Here is a 27874-nt window from a genome sequence, read left to right on the forward strand (position 1 = left end):
ACTAAGTATATTTTAAAAATATATGTTAAAACAAAGGGAGAAATGGTTTTTTCAGAAAAGCACAGAAGTCTGAGACAACGTGTAATTCCTATTAGGAACCTATAACTGGGAGAAAAGTGTAGTAGATACTTTCATTATGAATGGTACAGAATACAGGATAATGAAAAATCATCTTTACCAACTGTTATTTTTTGTGAAATGGTTTTCCAACACCAGTTATAGGAATTTCACATTTCAATGACACACTTATTATTATACATTCGATCTCACTTGATTATAGCTGTATATTTACAACGAAAACACATCATCCAAGTTAACATCTCATTACAATGACAGTGCAGTTTGAAGTTGCAAGACTACAAATCTTTTGGTTAATGTGACTTTACACATAATCTACTATTTTTTCCCCTTTGATCCTATCCTTTAATATCTGCTTATACCACTTCCTTAATTGACGTAAGGGAAGATATCTAGACCATATTATTTGAAAAACTGGTCCTAAACTTCACACAGGAAAGTTTAGTAATGCTTTTGTCTGTGCAAGTCCTAGTCTAAACTAAGGCAGAATTTAGAGCCAGCCATAAAGTGCATAAAGGGAGTGAGAGAAATCAATTAATTTTGGTCAGATAAAAATGGCCAGGCCATTTCTAGACTTACCTTTACCCACTGGTCTGGTTTGACATTTTTCAAAACCACATTCATCTCTGGCTTGTCCATCAGAATTTTCAGTTTGGCATGGTTGGGATCTTCGCTAGTAGAGATTGTGATAGGAACCATCCACTGGGGACAGTCTTCTCCTTAGGCAAGAGAAGAACGAATAGGAAACTTGAAAAATAATTTGTCACTGGAAGAAACAGAGGGTAAGGCGGAGAGAGAGGGGACAGGTGTCCTACACATGAGCTTGAGTCTAACTTAAAGCCAATAGCTCATTTTCAGTGGTACATAAATTCTTCCATAATCTGAATAATACTAGTACAAAGGAAGAGAGGATTTTTTTTTTAACAAAATCACAATAGCTTAAAAAAGGAGAACAGTTTATTCAGTTGTAGTATCACAAATACAGTGATTTTAATTTGTCATTTTCCCTTTACAGAGCAACAGACACAGTAATGATTTTACTGTTAAAAGAAATTTCAAGTAGGTGAAAGCTCTCACATAGCATTTAAAAACATTCTAAGGTGCAGTCCTCAGCAGGTATATATACTACTAAAACACTGAAGGGTTGATTTTTATTTCTGTGATAGACATGATACTCCCCGGAGCTGATAGATTCCATCACTAAAAAGTTATAGCTAAAAGTCCAAACTTTTGTAAGGCAGATAACATACTGTCTTTTAGGTATCAGATAGCAAAACAGACTTTGAATTAAGATACCAAACAGAAGAGAGTCACTGCCCAATGCATTATTCTAACTATTAATAAGTTATATAGCTTTATGCTATTAGGCTAAAGCACAAATTAGAATTTTCTCCTAATGTTGGGACAGTTCAGGTTTTAATACTGCCTATACTGGTCACAGAGTATTTGAAAAAACTGCAAAACCTGTCAGTCCTACCATGCAGACTGGTATGAGGCAGCAAACAGAAACTGTAACGCTTTGGGATTTATTTTGGATAATAAACCTGTCATCTGACTTGTCAGCCATAGTTATCTAAAGAGTAATTCTAAATGCTAAGGAAGGTTAAGGATGGAAGGCTGTACCTCTTAACCCTAGTAGGTGTACCGTATTTTGGAGGGCAGAGCATGAAAAGGTATTGGTGATTCTGATATATACCTTCCCTTATTAAGAATTATTGTTTTAAAGGAGGTGAGAGGGGGGCCTGGGTGGCACAGTTGGTTAAGCGTCTGCCTTCCGCTCAGGTCATGATCCCAGGGTCCTGGGATCGAGCCCCACACTGGGCTCCCTGTTCAGCAGGGAGCCTGCCTCTCCTCCCTCTGCCTGCCTGTCTGCCTACTTATGAATGGTACAGAGTACAGGATAATCTTTACCAACTGTTATTTTTTGTGAAATGGTTTTCCAACACCAGTTATAGGAATTTCACATTTCAGTGACACACTTATTATTATATCTCTGATCTCACTTGATTATAGCTGTATGTTTACAACAACACATCATTCAAGTTAACACCTCATTACAATGACAGTGCAGTTTGAAGTTGCAATTAATAAGAATCTCTCTCTCTCTAATAAATAAATAAAATCTTAAAAAAAAATGAAGCGAGAAAGGTGCAGAGAAACACTTTTAATTTCCTGAGCAAAAGAATCAATGACCTGTAGAAATATTTGAAAAACCATAGTTGAGTGGTGGTTAAAGGTATAAATTCATGTAATCCAACCATTTTGTTTGAATTCCTACTCTTTAACTCACTAGATAGGTGACCTTGGGCAACTTAACTAACCCAGCTCCCTCATTTGTAAAAGGAAATACTATCTACCTAATGGGACTGCTGAGGCTATAAAACAAGGATCCGTTATACTGATTAGCATGGTAACTGGTACATAATAATGCTAAATAATCACTGGGCTTTATTTATTTATTTGTTTACTTACTTAGTATGCCCAATAATTAAAAAAAAAAAATTAGCTACCCACACAAATGTGCACCAAGGCTTCTTTTAGGGATGAAGGCTAAAGCATTACTTCTTGGGTTGTTCCTATCCTAATTCATTCCTTATAGCTTCCAATAACACACAGAGACATGGAATTTCAAAAATCAAAGAATATCAAAACACTACAAATACCTCATGAATCTCCTTTTTTGATTTCCTAGATTTGTATTTTATTACCATTTCCTTGTTTTTATTTAATTCTATTAAAAATATTACAGAATGGATAATTATTTCCTATTAATTGGAACACTACTCATATGGTATCCAAATTCATTTATCAGCTCCCACATATAGCCACTTGCTTACCAACATATGGTCCACTGGCACAGAACTTCCTTTGGGACAACCTCAATAATCTGTCATCTTCTACCTAAAGAAGGAAAACAAAAGCTAAAATAGTAGTATTCACACTTTTTTTGGAGGGGGCAACACTTCTGTGACAAAGTAGAAGGTGAAACCAGTATAGCCAAATGTCTCAGAACCCAAAGTGCAACAGTGATGAAGATGATGATAGACAGAATGGGAGAAAAGGCACTGCTTCTCATTTAGACCTCAAAATAACAATACTTTAAATAAAAGTGGGTGATAAATAAAAGGTCATGTTCTATGTAATGAAGGGATATACATGCAGACAAGAACTTTAAAGTGTTACCATTTTCTCAAGGATACATAACGATAAATAATACCGCAGCAAGCTGTTTTAATCTTTATAGAGGGAGGTTGTATCTCCAGACTCTTCCACTTCTAAAAAGTGGTAACCTCAGATTAGCATGTTAGGAATTCAAATTTTTAGAATGACAAATAAACATGAAAAAGACCAATTAACATGAAAGGGGCACACACCTTGCTTCAAAGGCTGAGCTTTGCAATGAAACACAAAAAAAAGTGGTGGAGGAAAAACTGCAACACACTAAAAAGCCAGAAGCAACAAAGGCAAGTACATATTTTTAAAAAATACTTCAATAGTATGCGTTCATTTGTTTTACTTATCATTTGTTAATATGTCCTGGAACATTTTAAATAATGTTAAGATATAACAGATTTAGCATCACCCACATCAAATGTAAAATTAGGCCATGATCTTTATGGATAAACTGACTACACAAGACAGAACTGAAAAGCTAAAAGATCTGAGTAAAGAAGCAATGACCACTTTGATGCCACAAAGAACTTGCTAATGAACTTAAACACTGCATCACTGATTAGTTATTTGTCACAGAGAGGTCCTCGAGAAAGTTGAAAGGTGACTTTTAAATTGATTCAGAAATAAAGCAAAAATGTTTACATTTAGGGAATATAAAGTGAGAAATAAATCATAATCAAGATATTATATGTTGGAGTGCTCTCCTATTTTTAAAGGAATTAAGAGTCATAGATAGGCTTTTTATTTTTATTATAGTGTGAAATGGAGGATGACTTTGGCTGTGTTTGTGGACAAAAAACAACAAAGCAAAGAAAGTAAGACTTTGAAAGTAGCTTGATGGAAAAGTTAATTTAGTCTCAGTAACAGAGAGGAAGTCAGGTATTAGTATCCTAACTGATACCTTAAAAATGTGTTCTGCTTGAAGAAAAAAATATGGCCTAATAGTCTGCTTTACATGTAATCACTAAATAGTTTTGAAGTGTTGACAGTTTTTGAGGGAATGAAATCCCCAGGGGTGAAAAGATCATCTTTGTAGCATGTCATTATTCTTAAAAACAGATAAAATGAAAACTAGTTGTTAGTCAATATAGAATGTCAATGTCAAGTTTGATCAGGCATCTCCTATTAACAGACCAGTTCAAAGTGGAGGAGGAAGAGTAGAAAGAAACAAAATGGTCATAATGGCCTAATAGTAGGTCACTAAACTTCTAGATATCTTTTCCCACCCATAAGAAATGATTGATTGCATTCCCTAAACTACCTTTTCAAATGCTCAATCTAACTGAGGTCTTCAAATGTGTATATACTTTATTATAAAACACAATCATGTTTAAGGGTAAGATGTGGCTCCAAAAGGTTAACCTGCAAGCACTGTAACAAATCATGTAAATTGGGGTGCATTTTGAGAGTACAAGGGCTAGTTTAAGTGTCACCTAGAATTCTTACCATACAAAAAACCAAATTTACTAACTTAACTTAGAATGCCATATTGAGAAAATCTTTGCAAAACATACCTAGTTTTATGGACAGTGCAGAACCACAAGAGCAAACATATACCAAAAAAGAGCTATGAATCTTCCTCCCTAAAAATGAATAGTAATTAATTCTCTGTGCAGGTCAAAAAACCATGGAAAAGAAATATAAGAGAACAATTTCATAATTTCATATAATTAAACTAAGTTAAGATAAACTTCCTGGTATGCATTGAAGGCTGATGTGTAACTCTCAGTCCTGTTGGGGGGACAACTCATTTTGAACTACACCTCTCTGAATGCAGCTAACAGTTCAACTAATAATAGTGCAATTCTAATCAAAATCACATTGCCACCCAACCAACATTAAAACTAATTTTAGGGACACCTGGCTGTTTCAGCTGGTAGAGCATATGACTCTTGGTCTCAGGGTTGTGGCTTCAAGACCTAAGTTGAGTATAGAGATTACTTAAAAATAAAATCTTAAAAAAAAAAACCCAACTAATTTTAAAGAATATTATAAATTTGTGTAGAATTTTAACAAATGCTATTTCTGCATCTATTGAAGTGATTATATGGTTCTTCACCTGTATTCTGTTAATGTAGTGACTATGAATCAATATACTGTTTTATTTTGTTTTGTTTTTTTAAGATTTTATTTATTTGACAGACAGACAGCCAGCCAGAGAGGAAACACAAACGGGGGAGCAGGAGAGGGAGAAGCAGGCTTCCTGTAGAGCAGGGAGCCCGATGTGGGGCTCAATCCCAGGACCCTGGGATCATGACCTGAGCCGAAGAGAGCCACCTTACCAACTGAGCCACACAGGTGCCCCTGTTTTTTTAACTGTTAAACCAACTTTGCATTCCTGGAATAAATCCCACTTGTTCATTTTAGATTTATATCAAGGGGTGCCTGGCTGGCTCAGTCAGAAGAGCAAGCAACTCTTGATCTCAGGGTCGTGAGTTCAAGCCCCACATGGGGTATAGAGATTACTTAAATAAGCAAATAAATAAATAAATAAACTTAAAAAAAAAAAAGAACATATCAAATTTACAAAGTTTTCCTTGGGGACAGTAAAAGTAGACAACATTTTGTTTTCTGCTGTAAGTATGTATGATTTTAATGATGTGGGGGACAAACTATTCAGTATAGAGATAATAAATCACTGAGAAAACAATGCAAGAGCTGGCTTAAATGTTACCTAGAATACTTAAAGTACAGAAAAGCAAATTTGAAAATACTGAATTTCATTTAATACAGTAGTAGATGAACTGGAGGACTTTTTATAAGGTTACCTGTTCTGCTTCCACATAAATGAGGGGGAATCCCATTTGTTTGGTCCAGGTATTCATCACCGCTGCTATAGGTTTACCACTGGCATTTTCTAAACTTTCCCAGAGATCCTCTAGAAGATAAACACAAACAATGAAAATCTAAAATGTTTACATTTTTGTTTTCCTAAACAAACCAGAAATTTTACATAACTCCTGACACTACATTGCTAACCAATTTTTTGGTTCTTTCAGGTTCAGGAGACAAACAGGGGGTCAAATTAATGTCCCCTCACCTCCCCATTAAATAAACTCTATTACAAAAACTGGTCTTATAGTCTAAGATGTCCTTAATTGTTCCAATTTACTAAAAAAATCACAAATTATAGGGGTGCCTGGCTGGCTCAGTCGGTGGAGCATGCGACTCTTGATCTCGGAGTCGTGAGTTCGAGCCCCACATTGGGCCTAGAGTTTACTTAAAAAGAAAATCACAAATTATAATAACCAAAAGATAAACAGGTGAGTTCAAACAAGAAGAAATAGAAACAAATAGAAACATATTCAAGATCATCCCTAAATAATCATCTACAAACTTAAAACCATTATACCCATTTGATTAACAGAGGTTACAAAATATTCAATGCTCTGAGGTTGAAGTAAAACTCACAGGGTCAAACAGCACTGGTGGTCGAGTAAACAAAAGAGCAATACAATGTGATACACACTAGAATTGGGACATGAACAGAGGAAAAGCCCTTCAAGAAAAATCCAAGAAAAATAAAGGCTTCACAAGAGTTAGCTTTTGGTCTGCATCTTGAAGAGGGTGTTCATTAGGCTGACAAAGGGAAAAGGGCAATCCAGGTAGACAGAGTAAATGGTCTATGTACAAAGAAGAAAGTGTAAGAAAAGACAGAAAATATCAGTAACAGCAAATTTTCAATAGGCTGAAGACAGAGGCCCAGGTGTGGGAGCACTGAGGCGGAGATAGCAGGCTGGGGCTGAGCTGCTAAGACTGTGGGGCTCTACTGTGGTGGGGGAGTGAAGTATCTCGAGTGTTTTTAATTAGTAGGTGATGCAATCAGAGATTCGCTTTAGAAAGATAACCCTGGCCAGCCTCAGAGTGAGAGAGAAAACCAAAGAGAGTACTAAGCTGGTAGGCAACTGCAGAGTTCAGGAGAGATCATGAAGGCATGAATTAAGGAAAGGGGAGTGAGGAGAGACAGAGGATCAAAACCATAGATGGTGACTGCACTGTGTCTGAACTACCAATTGTCTTTCATAACATAAGCAAACCAAGCAAAAGGTCCATGGTAAGCCTCGCTGTGCAAAAGGTGACCTATAAACCAGTGCCACTGGCTTCACTGGGAGCTTCTTGGGCAGATCCTAAGGTCTCACCCCAGACCTACTGAATTAGAAACATTTCCATAGACCCTGGGTCACTGTGTGTACATTATAGTTTAAGAACTATTAAGGTTCTGGGGCACCTGGGTGGCTCAGTTGTTAAGCGTTTGCCTTCAGCTCAGGTCATGAACCCAGGGTCCTGGGATCGAGCCCCATATCGGGCTCCCAGCTCGGCGGGAAGCCTGCTTCTCCCTCTCCCACTCCCCCTGCTTCTGTTCCCCCTCTCGCTGTGTCTCTGTCAAATAAATGAATAAAACCTTTAAAAAAAAAAAAGAACTATAAGGGTCTTTCCTCATGTATTGTACATATGCATGCTAAAGACTCAGAAAACTTACAGGAGCACATTTCTCTGTAGCTCTGCTTTAAGGAACAGAATGCCTCTCTCTCTTATAAACTGAGGTGGAAATTTACGGCAGGGGGTGGGGGTAGTGTGGGAGGGGAGAGTGTCAAGGTTACATCATGTCCTGAACAGAGAGGCAGATATACTCTGTATTTTTAATTCACAGGTCACAAACCTCAGGAACAGCACATGCCAGGCCTCTCTGAACTTTTGTCATTCTATTAGATACTAGTGACATTATACAAATCTTACCTTTTTTTTTTTTTAAGATTTTATCTATTTATTTGACAGACAGAGACACAGCGAGAGAGGGAACACAAGCAGGGGGAGTGGGAGAGGGAGAAGCAGGCTTCTTGCTGAGCAGGGAGCCTGATGCGGGGCTCGATCCCAGGACCCCGGGACCATGACCTGAGCCGAACGTAGATGCCCAACCAACTGAGCCACCCAGGTGCCCCCACAAATCTTGCTTTTAAACTATTTTTGTTCACTGAAGAACTCAAAACTCCAACTCTGGCTCTTTTACATCTTCAATCAACTCCTACCTTTATTCTTTCTTTTGACTCCCATACACAATAAATCATAGACCACTATACACTCTTAAACCACTAAAAACTCTTAAACCTTCACTGAAACTCACTGAACTAGTTCCACAAGTTCACTAAAAGATGGTTAATTTGTAGCAATTTTAATGGCCAATGGTCAATTTAGGGCAATAAAACCAATGAGTCACCAAAAAGACCAAGTTCCGGTAAGGTAAACCAAACTCTTCAGACTCTGGGGTGGCAGGACACTGAGCTACGGAGGGCAGAGTTTCTGGAGGGGACAAGAAGGGTAATGGGTTCTGATTCAGGTGGATCTATGACTTAACACATGGCACCAAACAGGTCAACTTTATTTCCTATCTATCACATGGAAGGTTAAGCATTTGGAAAAAAGTAAATGTCCCGCTCTGGATAGAGTGCCAACACCTTCTCTTCACTGCTATCTCAAGCTATTAAAAGATTACCTGTGGCAGCATTCTTTTGTTGGAACTTGGTTAAATACATGTTCATTCCTTTCTTAAAGTCCTGAGAAAACACAATTTTTAAAATCCAGGAGATTAAGACCTTTGAATTTATAATGTATTTGCATATTAGTACTCAAAAGCTAATTTACTCAAATTAGCTGAGTGTCAGACTTACTGAAAAACATCTATCCCTCTAATGTCTACTGTCTTTTATTTAAGAATGCATACTCTTTGCCTTCTACATTTGCTTTTAAGTTTTATACCAGCCTCCCACACATCCCCCAAACACATTTACACATCATTCATCTAAGAGACCACAAGAGTCAATATAAAAAGAAAAGAAGATAAGCCAGATCAGGGTAATATCCTTCTAGAATCTAGAAAAATTACTTAGGAACTTAATCTAAATAAAAGTAGACACTTTTTTTCCATGCAAAACACTATGATTTCACCATAAAAGGATGGAAGACTTTTCTTTTTAATTGCTTTTTTACCTTATCCCCAATGTAGTCATGGAGCATTCGGATGACAGATGCACCTTTGCTATATGATATAGCATCAAATATCTCATCAACTTCAGCAGGATGGCCCACACTGACCTGGCAGACAGTGTGATTCAGGGTTATGACAGGAAGCAGACAGCCTGTAATACTAAATTACATAAAAAGCTTTCTAGGAAAACCCTCCTAACTCATTAAGATACTTTTCTGCCTTTAGTTCACTCATAAATGCATATTGATGATCCTTAAAAAGATTGTAGTAACTAACACTAATAAAGTGGAGCATATAACATGATCCCCACCATCTCTGTGGGTCTTGGCTCAGCTTTGCTGGGAGGCAAATCACCATGGATCATTTTATTGGGGAATTGGGAGAGGGAGGAAGGGAGAGATGAGAAACATTTGATCTCTTGCAACTAACTGTAACGGCTTATAATTACATAGGACTTTGGTTAAATATGTCAAAGTAGACTGTAAGTTCTTTGGAGGCAAAATCTATTCATATAAACTAGCCAAAATAAGGACAGGCTAAGTCAAGAGAAATAAAATTTTATATATATTTTAGACAATGACAACAATAAAAGAGTATGTTCAGAACTTTCTTTGAAACAACGGAATCATAATGTTCCCTTGCGCATACTGCCCAACAGGCATGGTTCTCCCATACTATTAAAAAAAAATGTATTTAGTGAATGCTTATGGATATATAGCACTTGCCTCTACAAAGATAAAATTCTTATACTGTCTACCTTAAAAAGAAACATAATTAGTACTTAGTCTTGTGAGATTTTCAAGACTGAAAATATGAGCTATAGAAACAAGTGAATTGCCCGTGCAATTTTCTTTTCTTTTCAGGCTCCTAAGTATCTCTATAACAAATTACTTATTTCATTAGAAATGAGAGCAAAGGCCAATGGTTGAAAAGTATGGCTCACTTCAATAGGATGGCTGTTATCTAAAGCATCAAGTTCCTGGGCACGAGTGTAATCAGCAGATACAAACTGAGTCCAGATATCATACTCTGGGAAGCAGTGGTCTACACACAAATATTCAATCCATGATGCAAAGCCTTCATTTAACCAAAGATGAGTCCACCACTCCTAAAAACAAAAGAAAGAAATGTGTAAAGAAAACAAAATATTTATCATTCCACTAATTTGAAAAACTCGCATGTCCCTTCCACTATACTCTACAACTTACAATAAGCCAAAATTCAGTGAAAAACATTCAGTAAATAACTCACGTCTCTAAACAAAAAAGATGCTTAAAAGAGATGGTAAAAAAGGCCAACTGGTGATTTTGGCATTAGGCCTGAGGGACATTTCAAAACATAGGTAAGTAACTTTTTATTACCAAAGCTAGAAAAAAATGGAAGGAAAAAGGGAGGGAGGGAGGGGAGAAAGTCCTCATACGGAAAAGGGGAAGAGGGCAGATAAATGTAGGCAAGAGCCTATATTGTCAGGTAAAATTTAGTTTAATAAACCAGAAAGCTACCAGGACCAAATAAGGAAAACTGGGAAGGATTTCCATAATGACTGATTGACGCGATAAACTTTCTAGATAAACAGAAAATCAGTACTGCTCATATAAAGATTAGGTAAAATTAACAGAAGTATCATGGCAGTAAGTAGTTCAGTAATAAACGGTGTTTAAGTACTTATGGAATATAAAATTCTCACCTGCTAATAAGAATTAACAGTAGAATGGACAAAGAATACAAATGAGTCACAGATAAAACCAACTTTTAAAAAAAGTCAATTTTTTAGAAAGAGATTTTAATCTGTTTCATTAAAGTTGGTTAAATCTCTTACAAAAAGAAAGCAATATAAGAATCCAAGATAAATGCTAAAGGACTAATGCAATGGTGAAAAGCAAAAAGGCATTTAAAATTCTGAAAAGATAAAATATTTTCAATATTAAGTGATGAAAGGCTATCTAAGTGCTTTGTGCACTTACTAAACTAGTAGCTTCCACAAAGATAAGCTGGTACAGAGCTAGTTATTCACCAACCTATCATGAGCCCTTAAATTTCAGTTAAAGAAACAACTGACACCTAATAACTAGAACAGTTACTCAAATCCAGTAAAAAGTTGTTTAAAAGCTATATGAGAATGTGCACATTTCCCCTACTAAAATTTATTGCTGGTAGTTTAAAAATAAAATCATAAAAAATGAAGACTGCTCAAAGCTAACAAAAAATTGTTTGGTAGCAACAAACTTGCTACATTAGAAGAAAATATTTCTGTACATACTTGAACACAGGTACCAGCATACTTAATTCCACATGAAATTATATTTCAAAACTTTTTTCACCCCTAAGTAAAATTTTAAACACTGAAAGCAAAAGGAAATGGTTTAATTTCAAGGGCTGGCTTTCTTTAAAAGCTGTCTCAGACATGTAATAGTTGCTAAATGTCTTACTTTCTTGCTTATTCCTATGACATATGGACTGAACTAACATCCAAGTCAGGTTCTGCTCTTTGGCAGCCTAAAATGCTATCAGGGAATTTGGCTGGCTCCAGAATCTCCAGTTCTTTCTTTGCAGAGGTACTTTTAGTTCACTCATTAAACTCTGTGCTCCCAAGCTCTAACACAGCTAGCCGACATAGACAGTACTTATTTGGAGTAAGAGGGAAAGGTCAAGACTTAAGAACAGAGATCATTCACTGCAAATGCTGCAAAATTTACTGCAAACATAATAAACAATAATTTCAATGGGACAGCTGGAAATTTTAATATACAGTTATTCCCTAGTTTCATTTCTATCAAATTTCAACTTAACATTTTAGGCAATGAGAAAACTGACTCCTAAAAACATTTCAACATAATTGATCATGTTGTTATTTATCAGGTTACTTTTCAGCTACTGAACTACATAATAAATATGCTCAAGAAACTATAGTTAGCCTGGAATCTCTGTACCTAAGAGGAATTTCTTTCTCTCACCCAAATTAGTATTATGACTTTGCCATTTGCAGGCAAATTCTACAACAGTTTAGGAAGTATTTTGTGTTGAATAAACTCTATCCACATACTCTTGATTGACAGAGATTCTGATAAACACTGTTCAACGTGGATGTTCTAAAATAAAGATTTTCTATCATTCATTTATTTTTTAGTACTATGTTCCAGTCAAACCTGAAATACTATGTAGCCAAAATAATGTGCAGCAGGATGAAGATAAATATATTTGAGCACTTAAAAATATTAAATACCATAGTAACAAGATTTCCAAACCATTGATGGGCGAGTTCATGTCCCACAACCAGAGCAACCCACTGGCGTGATGAAGAACAGGAGTTTTTTGGATCAATAAGCAATGCAGTCTCCCTGTGTTTAAAAAAAAAACTTTTTTTAAACAATGTAAGTATTGCAATAAAAGGCATGCACAAATGGGGGAGGGAGATTCAAACAGTAAATAAGATGGTCAAGTTAGGCTTTAGAGATGTCAAGGAAACATTTCCTCAGAGGTACAGAACAGAAAAAGTTCTGGGTAGATTAAAGACTATTCCAACAGAATTCATACAACAGAAGATCAAAGGTGTGACACAAGTTTAATCATCAGTTTGTAAATAGGACAGCTGCCCAAAGTTTTAAAAAACTTTGTCTAAGGGATTAAGGATTATTGTGCTAGACAGAGAGAGTAAACAGTCCTCCCATTAAAAGAAGGGGAGTGGTAAGTGGGGGGAACATGCATTCCACAGTCCCAAAAAGAACACTGAGCAGGCTGTCCGAAACTTAACTCATCAAAGAAGGAGGAGCAAAAACTTGTTTACAGACCCTGCTTTAAAAATTATACAACCCACATGTTTGTATTGTGGTGACAGATATGTAAAAACTTGGCTAGAAAACATTAAAGCAGAGATGGTTCTTCAAGCTGGAAAAATAACTATGAAACTCCTGGGAGGAAGAGAAGGCACCAAAATGAGAAACTCAGCCAAAAATAGATCTAAAAATGTTACTAATGCCAGATGCTCACTTTAAAATCTTACAATCTCAGATAGTAGCACCAGAGGGTGTTCATCTGCATTCTTAAAATGTGCACAGAAGTGGGGGAGGTAGGAAAATTTACAGCAGATCATAAAGCAGAAGCTACTCAACTGTGATTAGGAGTGAAGCTCTTATGAAATCAGTGACTGAAAAGATAAGGCAGGGTAATGCATCATTAACATACCTATAAGTAACAAGGCCCCAGTTCTCCATGGCACCTTCATAAAATAAACATAAACACTTATTGATATATGTACATACTTCTTCCTCAAAATCACAAAATTCAAAAAAGTTATTACAATTCAGCAATAAAATGAAATTTACTTTACCAGCTGCAAAGTCTGCAATAGCAATGAGATCAATTTTAGGTAGAGGATAAGGAACATTGAAGTAGTCCTTATAAAAAGGCAGGGTTTTAGCAGCAACCTACAAAAGTATAAACAAAAGAACCATCTGATAAATATTTTATTGTAATTCATACAGAAATCCACAAAGGAATCCTGTTGCAAGCCAAAGCATCTCAAGTTACTAGAAACCAACCCCGGGGGAACCCTACCTCCAAAAGTCTTTGGCTTTTGTTAATGTTGGCCAAACTTTAATCCATCTATAATATATTGGTATGAAAAATATATTACATCTTTTCCCACCCATTCTGTGGATAAATAAATTCCACTCTAATATTCTCTTAATCATTGTCTTGTAAAATGCTAATGTAACACCAAGGTTGGTAGTTTCAAAATTCTATTAAAAATAAAACTAAAGTACACAAATTTCAGACTAAATTATAAATAATTGTACTAATAATTGATCAGAAATGTAAATTCCCCAACCTGGAGTTATGGACTGTTGGAACAATCCTCTTCAAGTACATTTACCTCTAACGCAAATTTTCCTTGCTCTGCTTTGCCAACAGGGGTGTAAACACGGACACACACACCATCTTTTGACCTTGTTTCTACAAAGTCATATTCACCCACAACAAATGCCACCAGATATGTAGACATGACAGGTGTGCGGGCAAACTTCACTTCCACTACATTTTCATCATCAGGGTATGGTTTCCGATCAATTACATTCTTTAAAAAAAAAAAGAGAGAGATAAAATTTAAACAGATTTACATTAAATACCTTAAAGCAAATACTAGCCAAAAACTGCTGCTTCTCCTTCCCCCTTCCAGCACTACTTACTTATCTATCCCAATTCATCCACTGCTTTTATGATGTCAAAATCTTTCCTATTAAGAAGGAAACACTAAGAAGTTGGGGGCTAAAGAGTTAAAACTACCAAGGATCTATGAAAGAAAAGAAGCAACTTTTCTTGAATACCTATTATATGCCAGGCACTGGGATGTTTTAAGTAAGACCTCAATACTTTTCAAGTGAAATAAGGATAGAAAGCAATAATTATTAATGAAGGGTAATTGTGAAATCTGCATTTCAAAGGGTACGGGTATCTAAATTTAGAGCATTCTCCATACCAAGGCTGGCTCTAAGCAAATTCGTGGAGGAATTTCCACTTTACCTAGAGAGTTCCTAATTTCTCTTTGTTGTTACCCCCCCTCCTTTTTTTCCTATTCAGGAGCTCTACTTTCTCAAGATCTCTCTATTCTTTCTTCCAAGGAAGACTTATTTAAGAACAGACCTGATAAATTCATTCATACTAAACTGTAAAATAATATTTCGGTTTAATATATTAGCCTCCTTTTTAGGAATATTTGAGAAGAGAACGGCATTCTCTGCACCATAAAGGAGGCAAAAGTCAGTTATTTGTAGGTACAGTAGGCTTTTCCAAGTTCCTCAGATTCATATTACGGGCTATCGGGTACTTCTGTCTTAAACAATATATTTCAAGTGGTAAATGTTTACTCTATTTATGAAAGAGATAATGACATCAGTGAAGAGAGCATATTCTAAGAATACAATCAACCAGAAACCTAAATACACTTCATTACATGGCTATATCTTTTGGCATTTAATAAGAAAGTCAGATTTTCCCCCCCCAGGCAATATTTATTAAACTCATCATTTTTTCAGTTTTCCAAATTAAAGTTTGTAAGAAATTTCTTCCATGAGGAAGGAAACTCCAAATAAGGAAATTTAAAAAAAAGAGGGCTTACTGGAAATAAAGAAAATGAACATCTGTGCTCCTGTTATGTATCAAGCACTGTGCTAAGTGGTTTCATGCTATTGCATCTAACCAGAAAACTAAATATTATAAACGCTTATTCAAATTTTAAATATACTTACAAACACATACATACCATGTTTGATAAAGCTACTCTGTCTTTAGGAACGACCAATGAGATATCAAAAGTTGCTTTGATGGCAGGCTCATCCCAGCAAGGAAAAGCCCTCCGGGCATCAGTAGCCTTAAAAAAAGAATATGAAATATAAATATTACTGAATTAACCTAACTGACTATTTCATGAAGTAACCTTCATCATCTTCTTTCTGTCATCCATTCCTTCACTTGTTTAAATATTTACTTTCTACTCCATGCCAGGCAACACACTAGGGAGTGACTACAGAGAAAACATGGGGACTTATTATCCCTGCCACATCAACAATGCAAAAACAAACAAAAACAAGCAATAATCCAGGAATTAGGTCAGCTATAGATCTTAATGATATACAGTATTAGAATAATTTAGAATGATACATATATTTTTAAAGACTTTTATTTATTAGAGAGAGAGAGTGAGCACAAGCAGGAGGAGCAGAGGGAGAGGGAGAAGCAGTGTCTCCACTGGGCAGGGAGCCGGATGCGAGGCTCAATCCCAGGACCCTGGGATCATGATCTGAGCTGAAGGCAGATGCCTAATCGACTGAGCCACCCAGGCGTCCCAGGTCATCCATTTAATGGCATTTCCATATACTGCACATAAAACTGTCATCCTTGACTTACTTAACGAGACCTCATTTTTTTCTTTAAAAATAAAGAGTAAACTTGTCTGTTTTTTAAGAAAGAGCAAACTTGTTAAAGCAAAATAAAGTTTAGTGGTTCAGTAGAATACCAGTTATAAAAGAAACTTTAGGGTGCCTGGGTGGCTCAGTTGGTTAAGCAACTGCCTTCGGCTCAGGTCATGATCCTGGAGTCCTGGGATCGAGTCCCGCATCAGGCTCCCTGCTCCACAGGGAGTCTGCTTCTCCCTCTGACCCTCTTCCCTCTCGTGCTCTCTGTCTCTCATTCTCTCTCTCTCAAATAAATAAATAAAATCTTTAAAAAAAAAAAAGAAACTTTAATAAAACAGAATGAAGTAAAAAAAAAAAATAGAACCAATTACAAGATTCCATATCATGAAAAGAAGGAATAAATTATAGAGAGGTAGAGGAAGCACATACTTCTGGAAAAAAGTTTCTCCAAGGAAAATGTCAGATGGCTAGGTGCACTCTCAAAGAAGTTAAATAAATGACGAATTCATTCAAAGAATAAATAAGACATCTGAAAAGTAAGTAGAGTATAAGGAAAGAAAAGATAGCACAGAAAAATTGAAATTAGGAGCAGCAGCGGTAGAGAAATGAATTTATACTAGAGGAAATTAAATGAGTAACATGGATAACAAGGTTTAAAAGTTTCTTTTTTTTTTAAGATTTTATTTATTTAATTGACAGAGAGAGAGACAGCGAGAGAGGGAACACAAGCAGGGGGAGTGGGAGAGGGAGAAGCAGGCTTCCCGCCGAGCAGAGAGCCTGATGCGGGACTCAATCCCAGAACTCCGGGATCGTGACCTGAGCCGAAGGCAGTCACCTAACCAACTGAGCCCACCCAGGCACCCCAAGGTTTAAAAGTTTCTTAAAAAAAGTTTCTAGGGCGCCTGGGTGGCTCAGTTGGTTAAGCGACTGCCTTCAGCTTGGGTCGTGATCCCGGGGTCCTGGGATCGAGTCCCACATCGGGCTCCCCCTGCTCTGTGGAGAGTCTGCTTCTCCTTCTGCCTCTGCCTGCCACTCCCCCTGCTTGTGCTCTCCCTCTCTCTGTCTGTCAAATAAATAAATAAAATCTCTTTAAAAAAAAAAGTTTCTAAAATATCAAAAGGACAGAGTGATGAAAGCCATCAAAACTTCATCTGAGGGACAGAGATTAGATATAAACCTATTATGAGAGAGCAGAGCACAAACCACAGTGAAAATGTAGTATGTAATAGAAAACTTGGCTACACTGAAGATCTGAATCTGAACATCAATAGGGTTCACCAATTACTATGTAAAAGTTAATGAAAAGTCAACACCTGGTAAAAATTTTTAATTTTTAAGTACAAAGAAATAATTTAACAAGCAATCAAGAAGAAAACAAAGCAAAACAAAACAATATGTTACTCTACAAGGGAAAAAAAATATTCCAGTCTGATTCTTTCCCTTGACAAAATGAGATATGAAAGACTGTGTAACAACATTTATATACCTTTGAAAGAGAAAAATTGTAAGCCAACTGTATATATTACTCTTATAGTTGAAAAGTTGGGTTATTCATTGTAGCAAGGGAAAACTCAGAGTAAGGGGAACCCTGGGGTGTGTCAGAAAGAAGCTATTATATGTGTACATTCTGGATTTGGCAGGGTGAACTGGGGGGAGGATTTAGATTCACTCTAAATTGGGTGGGGTCAAAAAGTGGAGGCAATTCTGTGGGTGTGCATCTCAACAAATCTTACCTGTAGAGAGGGCAGACTAGAGCAAGACTAAAACCATAATTGATAAAGATGTCGTTCATTTTAACTAAGAGAGGGAGTTGTTCCTTATTTCATGGGTAGCACAGTGACCTTGCTTTTGTGGGTCCTTAGATGAAATTATGAAGCACCCTTGTTTTGTTTCACTTTATCATGGTCTCAGAGTAACCTTGTCTGAGGTTGGTGCTCTATGATGCTGTTTACATCAAAAAGAACAGCATGGACTAGCTGGGAGTGCTGGTGCAACTTCTGAATGTCAGGGGCTGCTGCTCCTTCTTTTTCTTTTTTCCCCAACAAATCTATTATACACCCAGTAAAACTGGTCATGTAATAAGGCAAATGAAAGCCTTTCAGTTGTGCAGAGACTCTGGAAGTATACTACCCACATACCCTCCCTTAAAAAAATTTTATTTGGGGGCATCTGGGTGGCTCAGTCATTAAGTGGCTGCCTTTGGCTCAGGTTGTGATCCCAGGGTCCTGGGATCGAGCCCTGCGTGGGGCTCCTCACTCAGCGGGAAGCCTGCTTCTCCCTCTCTCACTCCCCCTGCTTGTGTTCCCTGTCTCACTGTCTCTCTCTGTCAAAATAAATAAATAAAATCTTTAAAAAATTTTTTTTATTTGGAGACATACTCCAGGCAACCATTCCAGGATGCAGAAGCGCTCAAAAGGCTAAAGATAAGCACTGAAATAACGGAAACACAGAATTAGGCCAAAATAGCTATAGCAAATTTTTTTAAAGATTTTATTCATTTGTTTGAGAGAGAGAGAGAAAGAGAGGGGAGGAGCAGAGGGGGAGGAACAAGCAGATTCCACGCTCAGCATGGAGCCTGATGCAGGGCTCGATCCCACAACCCCGAGATTATGACCTGAGCCGAAATCAAGAGTCGGATGTCAAACTGACTGAGCCACCCAGGTGCCCCTGCAAATGTTGTTTTAAAACAGAAGGCAACATAAAATTCTTGAAAGAGAAGATACACGAGGTTAGACAAATTAGTAGTGAACTAGATCCAAAACTTTATTTTTTTAAAAGATTATTTACTTATTTGAGAGAGAGAGATAGAAATAGTGAGAGAGAGAGCACAAGCAGGGGGAGCTGCCAGCAGAGGGAGAAGGGAGCTCCCTGACCCCAGGATCATGACCTGAGCCAAAGGCAGACACTTAACCAACTGAGCCACCCAGGTGCCCCAATCCGAAACTTTAGGGATGCAAAACAAACAATACAGAGATATAGGCAGAAACATAAAAATAGATAGGATCAATTGTTTCATTACCCATATTGATATGTACAGGAATAAATTTAATTAGACTTAATACTTAAAAGTACCACTAGCAAATTCAAAACAAGCTATGTAACTTGCATATACTTGATAAATAAAAATCAAAGAAAGAACAGAAAATGTAGTAAGGTAAACATATAGCAAGGACATGTCAAAGAAGAAAAGGCATGCTATACAACATTACTATTAGTTTAGTAGGAAAAGCCACAGGTGTCAAATACTAAGAGTATAATTTTAATTAAGAAAGGTACATAGTGGGGCACTTGCTTGTGTTCTCTCTCTCACTGTGTCTCTGTCAAATAAAAATCTTTAAAATTAAAAAACAAAAAGAAAGTTACATAGTATAAAAGCAATTCAGGTATTGCAATTTTGTTACATATATGCATGTATGCAGATGTATATGTATATACACATACATGCATATGTTGTTACATATATATTTTGTTACATATATACATACACATTTATACAAACATATGTAACAGAATTTCAATACCTGAATTGCTTTTATACTATGTACCTTTTTTAATTAAAATTGTCTTCTTAGTATTTGATTCCTGTGGCTTTTCCTACAAAATAGTAATGCTGTGTGTGTGTGTGTGTGTGTGTGTGTGTGTGTGTGTGTGTGTGTGTGTGTGTGTCCATTTTCCAGCCCACATCTCTAAAGTTCTCTCCCTCTATAATGGAGATAACTGGCTCAATATAAAATAAAAATTCCAAAATCATGAACATAATTATGGCCAAAGGCACCTAGCCTGAAATAATCGTGCAAATAATGGAACAGAACTTTGTCAGAATGTCGACTTTAAGATCATAACATTTTAGAGAAGAATACCATACCTCAAACTGTGTGACAGCAGCATAGCGCACCTCTCCAGAAGGGGTAGTATATTTACTTCTGTAGAAACCTTTCATTTTGTCATTCAGCTCTCCAACAAAATCTATCTTTAAGGTTCCTGTACCTGTGATTGAAGATGAATGAAAACCACTTTAATATAGATATTAAGTACAAGTTATCAAAAATATGTCCTTAAGACACTAATTTAGTTGACTATAATGTTCAAATCACTCTTTCCTTTCTCAAACACTTCTCCTGGGCAATGGAGAGAATATAGTATTTACTAAAATAAATGGCAAACTAATCCTAAAGTAAACCTTAACATCACGTTTAGGATGACTGTTTAGAAAGTTTTTTAACTTCATTAACTTAATCTCTAATCACCAATACATAAAGATAAAAACAGGAAAGGAAATCAACATTTATTATTAAATGTATGACATGCTACTGTGCATGGTGCTTTAAAAATATTTAGAAACTTGGAAGTAGGTATAGTCTCCATTTTTTCAGATGAGAAAACTGAGGCTGAAAAGTTAAATAACTTGCTTGAGGGCGCACGATTAGTAAGTAGCAAGAATGAGATAAAAAATTTAGACCTGTTTAATCCAAAATTCATGTTCTCTGCCAATGATGCCATATAAATTGGTCAATTTAGAGAACTTCATGCCAATTACTCTATCAAGACAAAACCCTGTCTGTTCAATCCAAATGGAACACTGATTCCATACTTTTGAAAGGAACTATATAGGGAAGATCAATGATTTGGCTGGCAAAAGGGCATTAAAAACTCTTACAGTCACCTCAATCATTTGAAATGATAATATTAAAGAAATACATTTACTCAATAATTACTAAATGCAAATAAAAACGCAGTATGAATATATATTCTATTGTTGTATGGGGGCAAAACCAAATTAGACAAAATGGGAGTTTTGTGAGTATATATACCTTCTTTCATAACAGAAAAAAGATTATAATTAATATCTATTAGTCATCTACTAAATTCACATGCATGACAAAACAATAATCCCATTCTACATTTTACAAATTAAATCCCCCCAAAAAACCAACCAGAAAAATGTTGACTTTTTAATTGATCCTTTTAAAGTGCCTATTTATAACAGGATCAGGAACTTGGGAATCTAACAAATCAAAGACATAGTATGACTATAAAATAATTAGGCAATCATTCCAAAACTTTTATATCCTAATGTTTTAATATGTTCTATTTCTTTTTTTTTTAAGATTTTATTTATTTATTTGAGAGAGAGAATGAGATAGAGAGCATGAGAGGGGAGAGGGGAGAGGGTCAGAGGGAGAAGCAGACTCCCTGCCGAGCAGGGAGCCCGATGCAGGACCCGATCCCGGGACTCCAGGATCATGACCTGAGCCGAAGGCAGTCGCTTAACCAACTGAGCCACCCAGGTGCCCTATATCCTAATGTTTTAAACTGTCATTTTGGAATGCCATAGAGCAATGACACTGACATTGTTCAAAATGTTCTTAACTCTCTCTCTTTCTGACATATCCTTTTGGATGCTCTCAGTCAGATCTTCACCTTCCAAAATTGAATTGACTTTTTTGAAAAGGTCCAAAAGTCATTTAAAGTCCAAATCTACAGAAAAAGTGAATGACAAACTGCATATTGTTTCTAGACAAAACGCTGTTGTCTATTAAGTATGTCAATTACGTAATCAAATTGATTTTCATATGTGCTTCAAACTCGTTCTGAAAGTAATTTCAAGAGAAAATTTCAGACCTCTGAAGCGAAGTCATCATCACTAAACAAAGTGCCACTTTTTTTTTTAATGTGCCCAATGTAGGGCCCGAACTCACAACCCTATCAAGAGTCCCATACTCTACTGACTGAGCCAGCCAGACACCCAAAAGTGCCATATTCTTAATGTAATCATGCTGGGGGGGGGGGGATTGAAGCTCATTTGAATAAATGTTTGTGAATCATTTTTTAAAAATCAGACATTCTGTCTGAAGGGGACAATGAATACTTTCTTAAAGAGAATGATAGATTACTGGAACAGTAAATAAGAATACAATAAAAGAATGTGAAAGAATTCTAAATGATTGATACTAAAGAATTTAACTATAATATACAATTTCTCCCTATTAGGAATTCACTAATCTTTAAAAAAGCAGATATATTCACATTAATAAAGTTTACAAGGACTTATCTAGTAGATTGCAAAAACCCACTACCGTTAAAAAGAAGTGTTTAATGGAATTTTATATTGCAATTCCATAAATGGAATTGGCCAGTCTGTTTTCACTAGTCAACTAACATGTTAAGATTTCTTTTATATAACTCATATTCCATGGGAAATCTACTTTTGCCTTTTCCTATTTGGAATAAAATGATTTAAAACTCATAACTAAATAAGAAAGGCTGCTTACACTTTTACTCGGTTTTAAATCTCCAAGGCCATCAAACCATAACAAGATACTGATAGTGGCCACTTCCAAAAAAGTGGCATACTAAACAAAATACAAAGTATTGGAAAAGGTTATTACCTGAAATTCAAACAAAACACAAGTTAAAGTTTTTAAAAAAATCACTAATAAATTTAACTAGTGTTATATTATACAATATGAATTACAAAATATTTACTATTAACATAGAATTATAGGGCAAAAACAGGAGAAAAAAGACTTAATAAATGTCAACTTATCAAATTTACACCATACTGAAGAACTGATTGCCAGATTGTCTAATTTTATACCTGTTTGCCCACATAATTGACATTGCTTCCTCACATTAGACACCTTATTTCAATATCCATTGTATGCAATATTTATCTGCTTGGGATGAAACCTTTTAAAACATACAATAAGCCCATTTATAAATTAAACAACCAGAAAATTGCAACTTCTACCAAAAACCTTATTTCTTGGGGTGCCTGGGTGGCTCAGTCGGTTAAGCGTCTGCCTTTGGCTTACGTTATGATCCCAGGGTCCTGGGATCGAGCCCCACATCCAGCTGAGCAGGGAGCCTGCTTCTCCCTCTCCCTCTCCCTGCCTGTCTGCCTACTTGTGATCTCCCTCTCTGTCAAATAAATAAATAAAATCTTTAAAGCAAACAAAAAACACCTTATTTCTTTAAAGCTTAGGAGAGTATAATTGCTGTAAAACCTGAAATAGATCTTGAAATACTTCAATAAAAATTTAATGAGCCTACTAAATGCCAAAAACTTAAAGACAGATTAATTTGTATAAAAAGGGAGTAAAGGTTTCTGCCTTTGTGTCACCATTTCCTGTGACCCTGTTTTTCACTCTTAGAAATGTCAATATCACCTAGTGTTTCTCTAAATAAACACCACTCTGTAGGATCCTTAACAAATGATTCTGAAGTTGTTGTCGGCTTACAATGATTATGGTAATTTAACCATTACTCTAGAATGTGCCAGCTTCAGAAAAGAAAATGTGTTGCTTAGCTATGAAATAGTTGGCATGACTGTTAAGACTGGTGAGGCTAAACACAAAGGTTACTAATGTCCTTTCAATATATGCTCCCTATTCCCTTACCAGAAGATAGAATGCTTGTAGAGCCTACTAAAACTTGAAAAAATAAGGATGTCATTTTTAAAGCAAAGAATGGGTAATTGTGTTCCAGAGAATCTCGGGAAAATGTGGAAGCCAAGGATTTTCAAACAGATATTTACAGATGCTCAATAATCAATATTAATCTCATCTCAAATAGGATAATTTTTTTAAAAAAGATTTTATTTATTTGAGAGAGAGCAAGTGAGCGGGTGAGCACAAGAAAGGGGAGGAGCAGAGGGAGAGGGACAAGAAGACTCCATACTGAGCATGGAGCCCAACTGAGGGCTCCATTTCATGACCCCAAGATCATGACCTGAGCGGAAATCAAGAGCCCAACAGACTGAGCCATCCAGGTGCCCCTCAAATAAGATAATTTCTAATTTTAATATTTATATCAGTTACTTATTTATACTGTTGTATTAACTAAAAATCTCCCAAACTCTGTCAAATTATAGTATACAAAAGGTCATAACCTTCTCTGACCTTAGAAATGACTTCACAATTCACCGAATCTGCTGTAAATAGTTCTCATCAAGAATGACAAAGCTCTTATATACTGATAACTGACCCATTTTTTTAAAAGATTTATTTATTTATTTTAGAGAGATTGAGAGAGAATGGAAGGAGGGACACAGGGAGAGAATCCCAAACAGACTCCCCACTGAGCACGGAGCCCAAGATGGGGCTCAATCCCACAACCCTGAGATCATGACCTGAGCCAAAACCAAGAGTCAGAAGCTCAACCAACTGAGCCACTCAGGTGCCCCCGACCTCTTTTATTTCCACAGACAGACAGACAGACACACACACACACACACGCACGCACACACAGACACACACAGACACGTAAGGGAAAAGAAGCGTGCAGAATATGATATAGCATGTTAGTTTCTGTGTTCTTAAACAGTATATGCAGAAATGCTTACAAAACCACTGAATGGTTTTAAAAGGATACACAGGAAACTGGTTGCTTCTGAGAAGAGCTGAGAGAAGAAGAAAGGGCTAGGATGGCAAACATATTTCCACTATATATCATCTGAATTTTAAACCATGTATTATATTTTTATAATATTTAATTAAAAAATAAAAAGCACAATATGGTGGTTAGAAGTATAGAATTTTGGATTAAACTGCATGAGTTTGAAATCCAGGCTCCGCCACCTAACACCTATTAACATTGGGCAAGTTATTTAATTAAACCATCTTTGTGCCTTAGTTTATATATAAAGTGCAGGTAACAGAAACTATCTCAAAAAGGATTAAATAAATTAGTATTTATGATGCACATAAAACAGTACCTGGCACAGATTAAGCATTCAATAGAAACATGCATGTATTATACCTGTATGTATACATATAACACACACTCTCCTTCTAGGAGTTTCTGCCTATTCTTACCTGCTCAATTCTGGCAAATACATTCTAGCTTCTTTTGATAAATCTAGTATCTTGAAATTTTTGACTTAATAATGTCATATTTCCTAATGCTGAACAACTGAATCTGCTATCTTTACACAAACACACACACACACACACACACACACACACACACACACACACACGTGCGTGCCAGATTTATCTTCTGGAATGATTTTAAAAACTTGTTTTAAAATATCTTTGCTCCTGGGACGCTTGGGTGACTCAGTCGGTTAAGTGTCTGCCTTCAGCTCAGGTCATGATCCCAGGGTCCTGGGATGGGAGTCACGCATTGGACTCCTTGCTCAGTGGGGAGCCTGCTTCTCCCCCTGCTCCTGTTCTCTCTCTGACAAATAAATAAATAAAATCTTAAAATATTTTTGCTCCTCTCCATTTTTTAATTTCTGCTCTTAAATCTTTCTCTCTTCTGCTTTTTTAAAGTTACCCATTCTTATCTAACTTTGATCTTGATACTTAGCTGATTAATTTTCAGTCTTAACTAAATATGCTGAGTAATGTTTTACTTGCATCCTACATATTATGTAACTTCATTATTCAGTTCTAAATATTCTCTAATTTCCATAACAAATCTTCTTTGATATTAATTTTCAGAGGTACAATTTTTCCAAATATATGAGAAGGGATTTTTTTTTCTCTTTTGCAACTGATTTTAATCTCACAGTGTGATCATAGAATGTAGCCTGTAATGATACAGATTTAAAATTTTTTTTTTTTAGATTTTATTTATTTGACAGAGACAGTGAGAGGGAACACAAGCAGGGGGAGCGGGGGAAGGAGAAGCAGGCTTCCCGCGGAGCAGGGAGCCCGATGCGGAGCTCCATCCCAGGACCCCGGGATCCTGACTTGAGCCGAAGGGTTATGAGCCAAAGGCAGACGCTTAACGACTGAGCCACCCAGGCACCCCACAGATTTTAAATTTTTTTAAAAAATTTTATCTTATTGGGGCGCCTGGGTGGCTCAGTCGTTAAGCGTCTGCCTTCAGCTCAGGTCATGTTCCCTCCCTCGCTGTGTCTTTCTCTGTCAAATAAATAAATCTTAAAAAAATTTTTTTATCTTATTTCTATCAAAGTAATGGTTCCTACTTTAAAACTCATAAAGTAGTATAGGCTTATATATAAGCTGCAGGTCCCTGCCCAATGCTATCTTACTCCCTACACTGCCCCCAGTAGCAACTCTGTGATTTCTAAATACCTTGCTTACATAGCTATTTCTTCATTTTTCAATTTTATACATTATTTTCTTCTTACTATAGAAAGTGAAGTTTTAGCCAAACCACATCTCCCACTCCTACATCTTTTACAGAAAGGAATTAAATTTTCTGTGACCTTGCAAGTCTGAAAATATCCTTTTTTACCCTCTCTAAATTCACAATTTAGCTAAGCATTGAATTAATTCTAGGCTGAAAATCAGATACACTCAGAATTTTGAGGAATGGCTTCATTAGAGTCTAGTTTCCATTGTTCCTGATGGTTAGTCTACTGCTATTCCTTTTTTAAAATTCATTCAAGTATTGTGGATAGACAGTGTTACATTAGTTTCAGGTGTACAACATAGTGATTTGACAACTTTATACTCTTTGCTATGCTCACCGTAAGTGTAGCTACCACCTGTCACCATACAACACTATTACAAAACCACTATGTTCCTTATGCTGTACCTCTAATCCCCGATTTACTCATTCCATACCTGGAAGCTTATAACTCCCACTCACTTTCACCCATTTTGCCCATCCCCCACCCCCAGTCTACCACTACTGCTATTTTGATCCCTGAACTTTGAAGGTAATCTGCTAGTCTTCCCTCCTTCCTCCCAACCCCCTGCCCTTGGGAAGAAACTCTTTGAAAGCCTCACTTTATTCGTTCATTCGAGACCAAATGCCAACAGAGGTAGGGGCAGAGGGAGAAGGAGAGAGAGAATCCCAAGCAGACTCTACACTGAGTGTGGAGCCCGACGACGGGCTCAATCCCACGACCCTGAGATCATGACCTGAAATGAAATTAAGTCAGATGCTTAACTGAGCCACCCAGCCTTTCAAGAGCCTCACTTTTATCCCCCAAAGTTCTAAAATTTGCTTTGGTATGGGATTTTTTACATTTATTGAGTTAGCCCCTCTTAATGGTGTACCTTTTCTTTCTTTCTTTTAGTGGTGTACCTTTTCAAATTGAAGGTTCCAATCACCTCCGTTCAAAGAAATTTTCTTCTTTTGTATCTTTAATAATTTTCTCTGTCCTCTCTTTTACTAGATGAATGGTGGTTCTGCTAGACTGGTACTCAAATTTTCATACCATGTGTGAGATTTCTCTATTTCATCTTCCAAAAGTCCTATTAGAATAGTTTTTTATTTCTATTGTATTATAATTTCCAAAAGTTTTCTTGCTCTAATTCTTTGTTTGATAATGTTCTGTCCTGTTCTTGTTTTTGTTTAAGAGACAGAGAGCGTACAAGCGGTAGGGGGAGGGGCAGAGGGCGAGGAAGAATCTTAAGCGTGGAGCCCAGGCTGGGCTCCATCTCATGACCTGAGCAGAAATCAAGAGTCAGACACTTAACCAACTGAGCCACCTAGGCTCCCCTGTTCTGTTCTTGTTTAATGAATGTGATATTAACAATATTTCTAAGGGTATTAATTTGTTTTGTGGGTTTTTTTTTTTTGAGACTTTCTTTTCATTCGTGTTTGCTTTTAACAAGTTCCTATATTTCTATTACTACTTGGCTTTTTACTCTATCTTTCATAGTAGAAGTTTAATCAAATCTTTGGTAATTGTTGCCCTAGTGACTTTGGGCTTGACCATGCTATTTGCTTTGGCCAATGAAATGTGAATGGACATCAAGTATACCACTATCCATGCAGAAACCTGAAATGTATATTTGTAGTT

At 36.5% G+C, this 27874-nt stretch overlaps 1 protein-coding gene across 2 annotated transcripts in view; it reads right to left on the bottom strand.

Annotated features, from left to right (window-relative positions):
* The window catches only part of NPEPPS (aminopeptidase puromycin sensitive), a 98206-nt gene that overhangs the window by 16724 nt on the left and 53608 nt on the right, over positions 1–27874 (bottom strand). The window contains exons 4-15 of one of the 2 annotated variants that reach the window (XM_027625590.2): positions 20012–20133; positions 15495–15602; positions 14109–14309; positions 13563–13659; positions 13418–13451; positions 12459–12573; positions 10179–10343; positions 9238–9342; positions 8744–8804; positions 6021–6130; positions 2916–2979; positions 658–797 (exon numbers count right to left, since the gene is read on the bottom strand). In XM_027625590.2, coding sequence (XP_027481391.2) covers positions 658–797; positions 2916–2979; positions 6021–6130; positions 8744–8804; positions 9238–9342; positions 10179–10343; positions 12459–12573; positions 13418–13451; positions 13563–13659; positions 14109–14309; positions 15495–15602; positions 20012–20133 — 1322 coding nt within the window. Of the gene's footprint in view, positions 1–657; positions 798–2915; positions 2980–6020; positions 6131–8743; positions 8805–9237; positions 9343–10178; positions 10344–12458; positions 12574–13417; positions 13474–13557; positions 13660–14108; positions 14310–15494; positions 15603–20011; positions 20134–27874 lie in introns of both variants that reach the window. The other variant, XM_027625589.2, reaches the window with a different exon arrangement.

Source organism: Zalophus californianus, chromosome 16 (genome assembly GCF_009762305.2).
Source record: "Zalophus californianus isolate mZalCal1 chromosome 16, mZalCal1.pri.v2, whole genome shotgun sequence".
Taxonomy (NCBI): Eukaryota; Metazoa; Chordata; class Mammalia; order Carnivora; family Otariidae; genus Zalophus; species Zalophus californianus.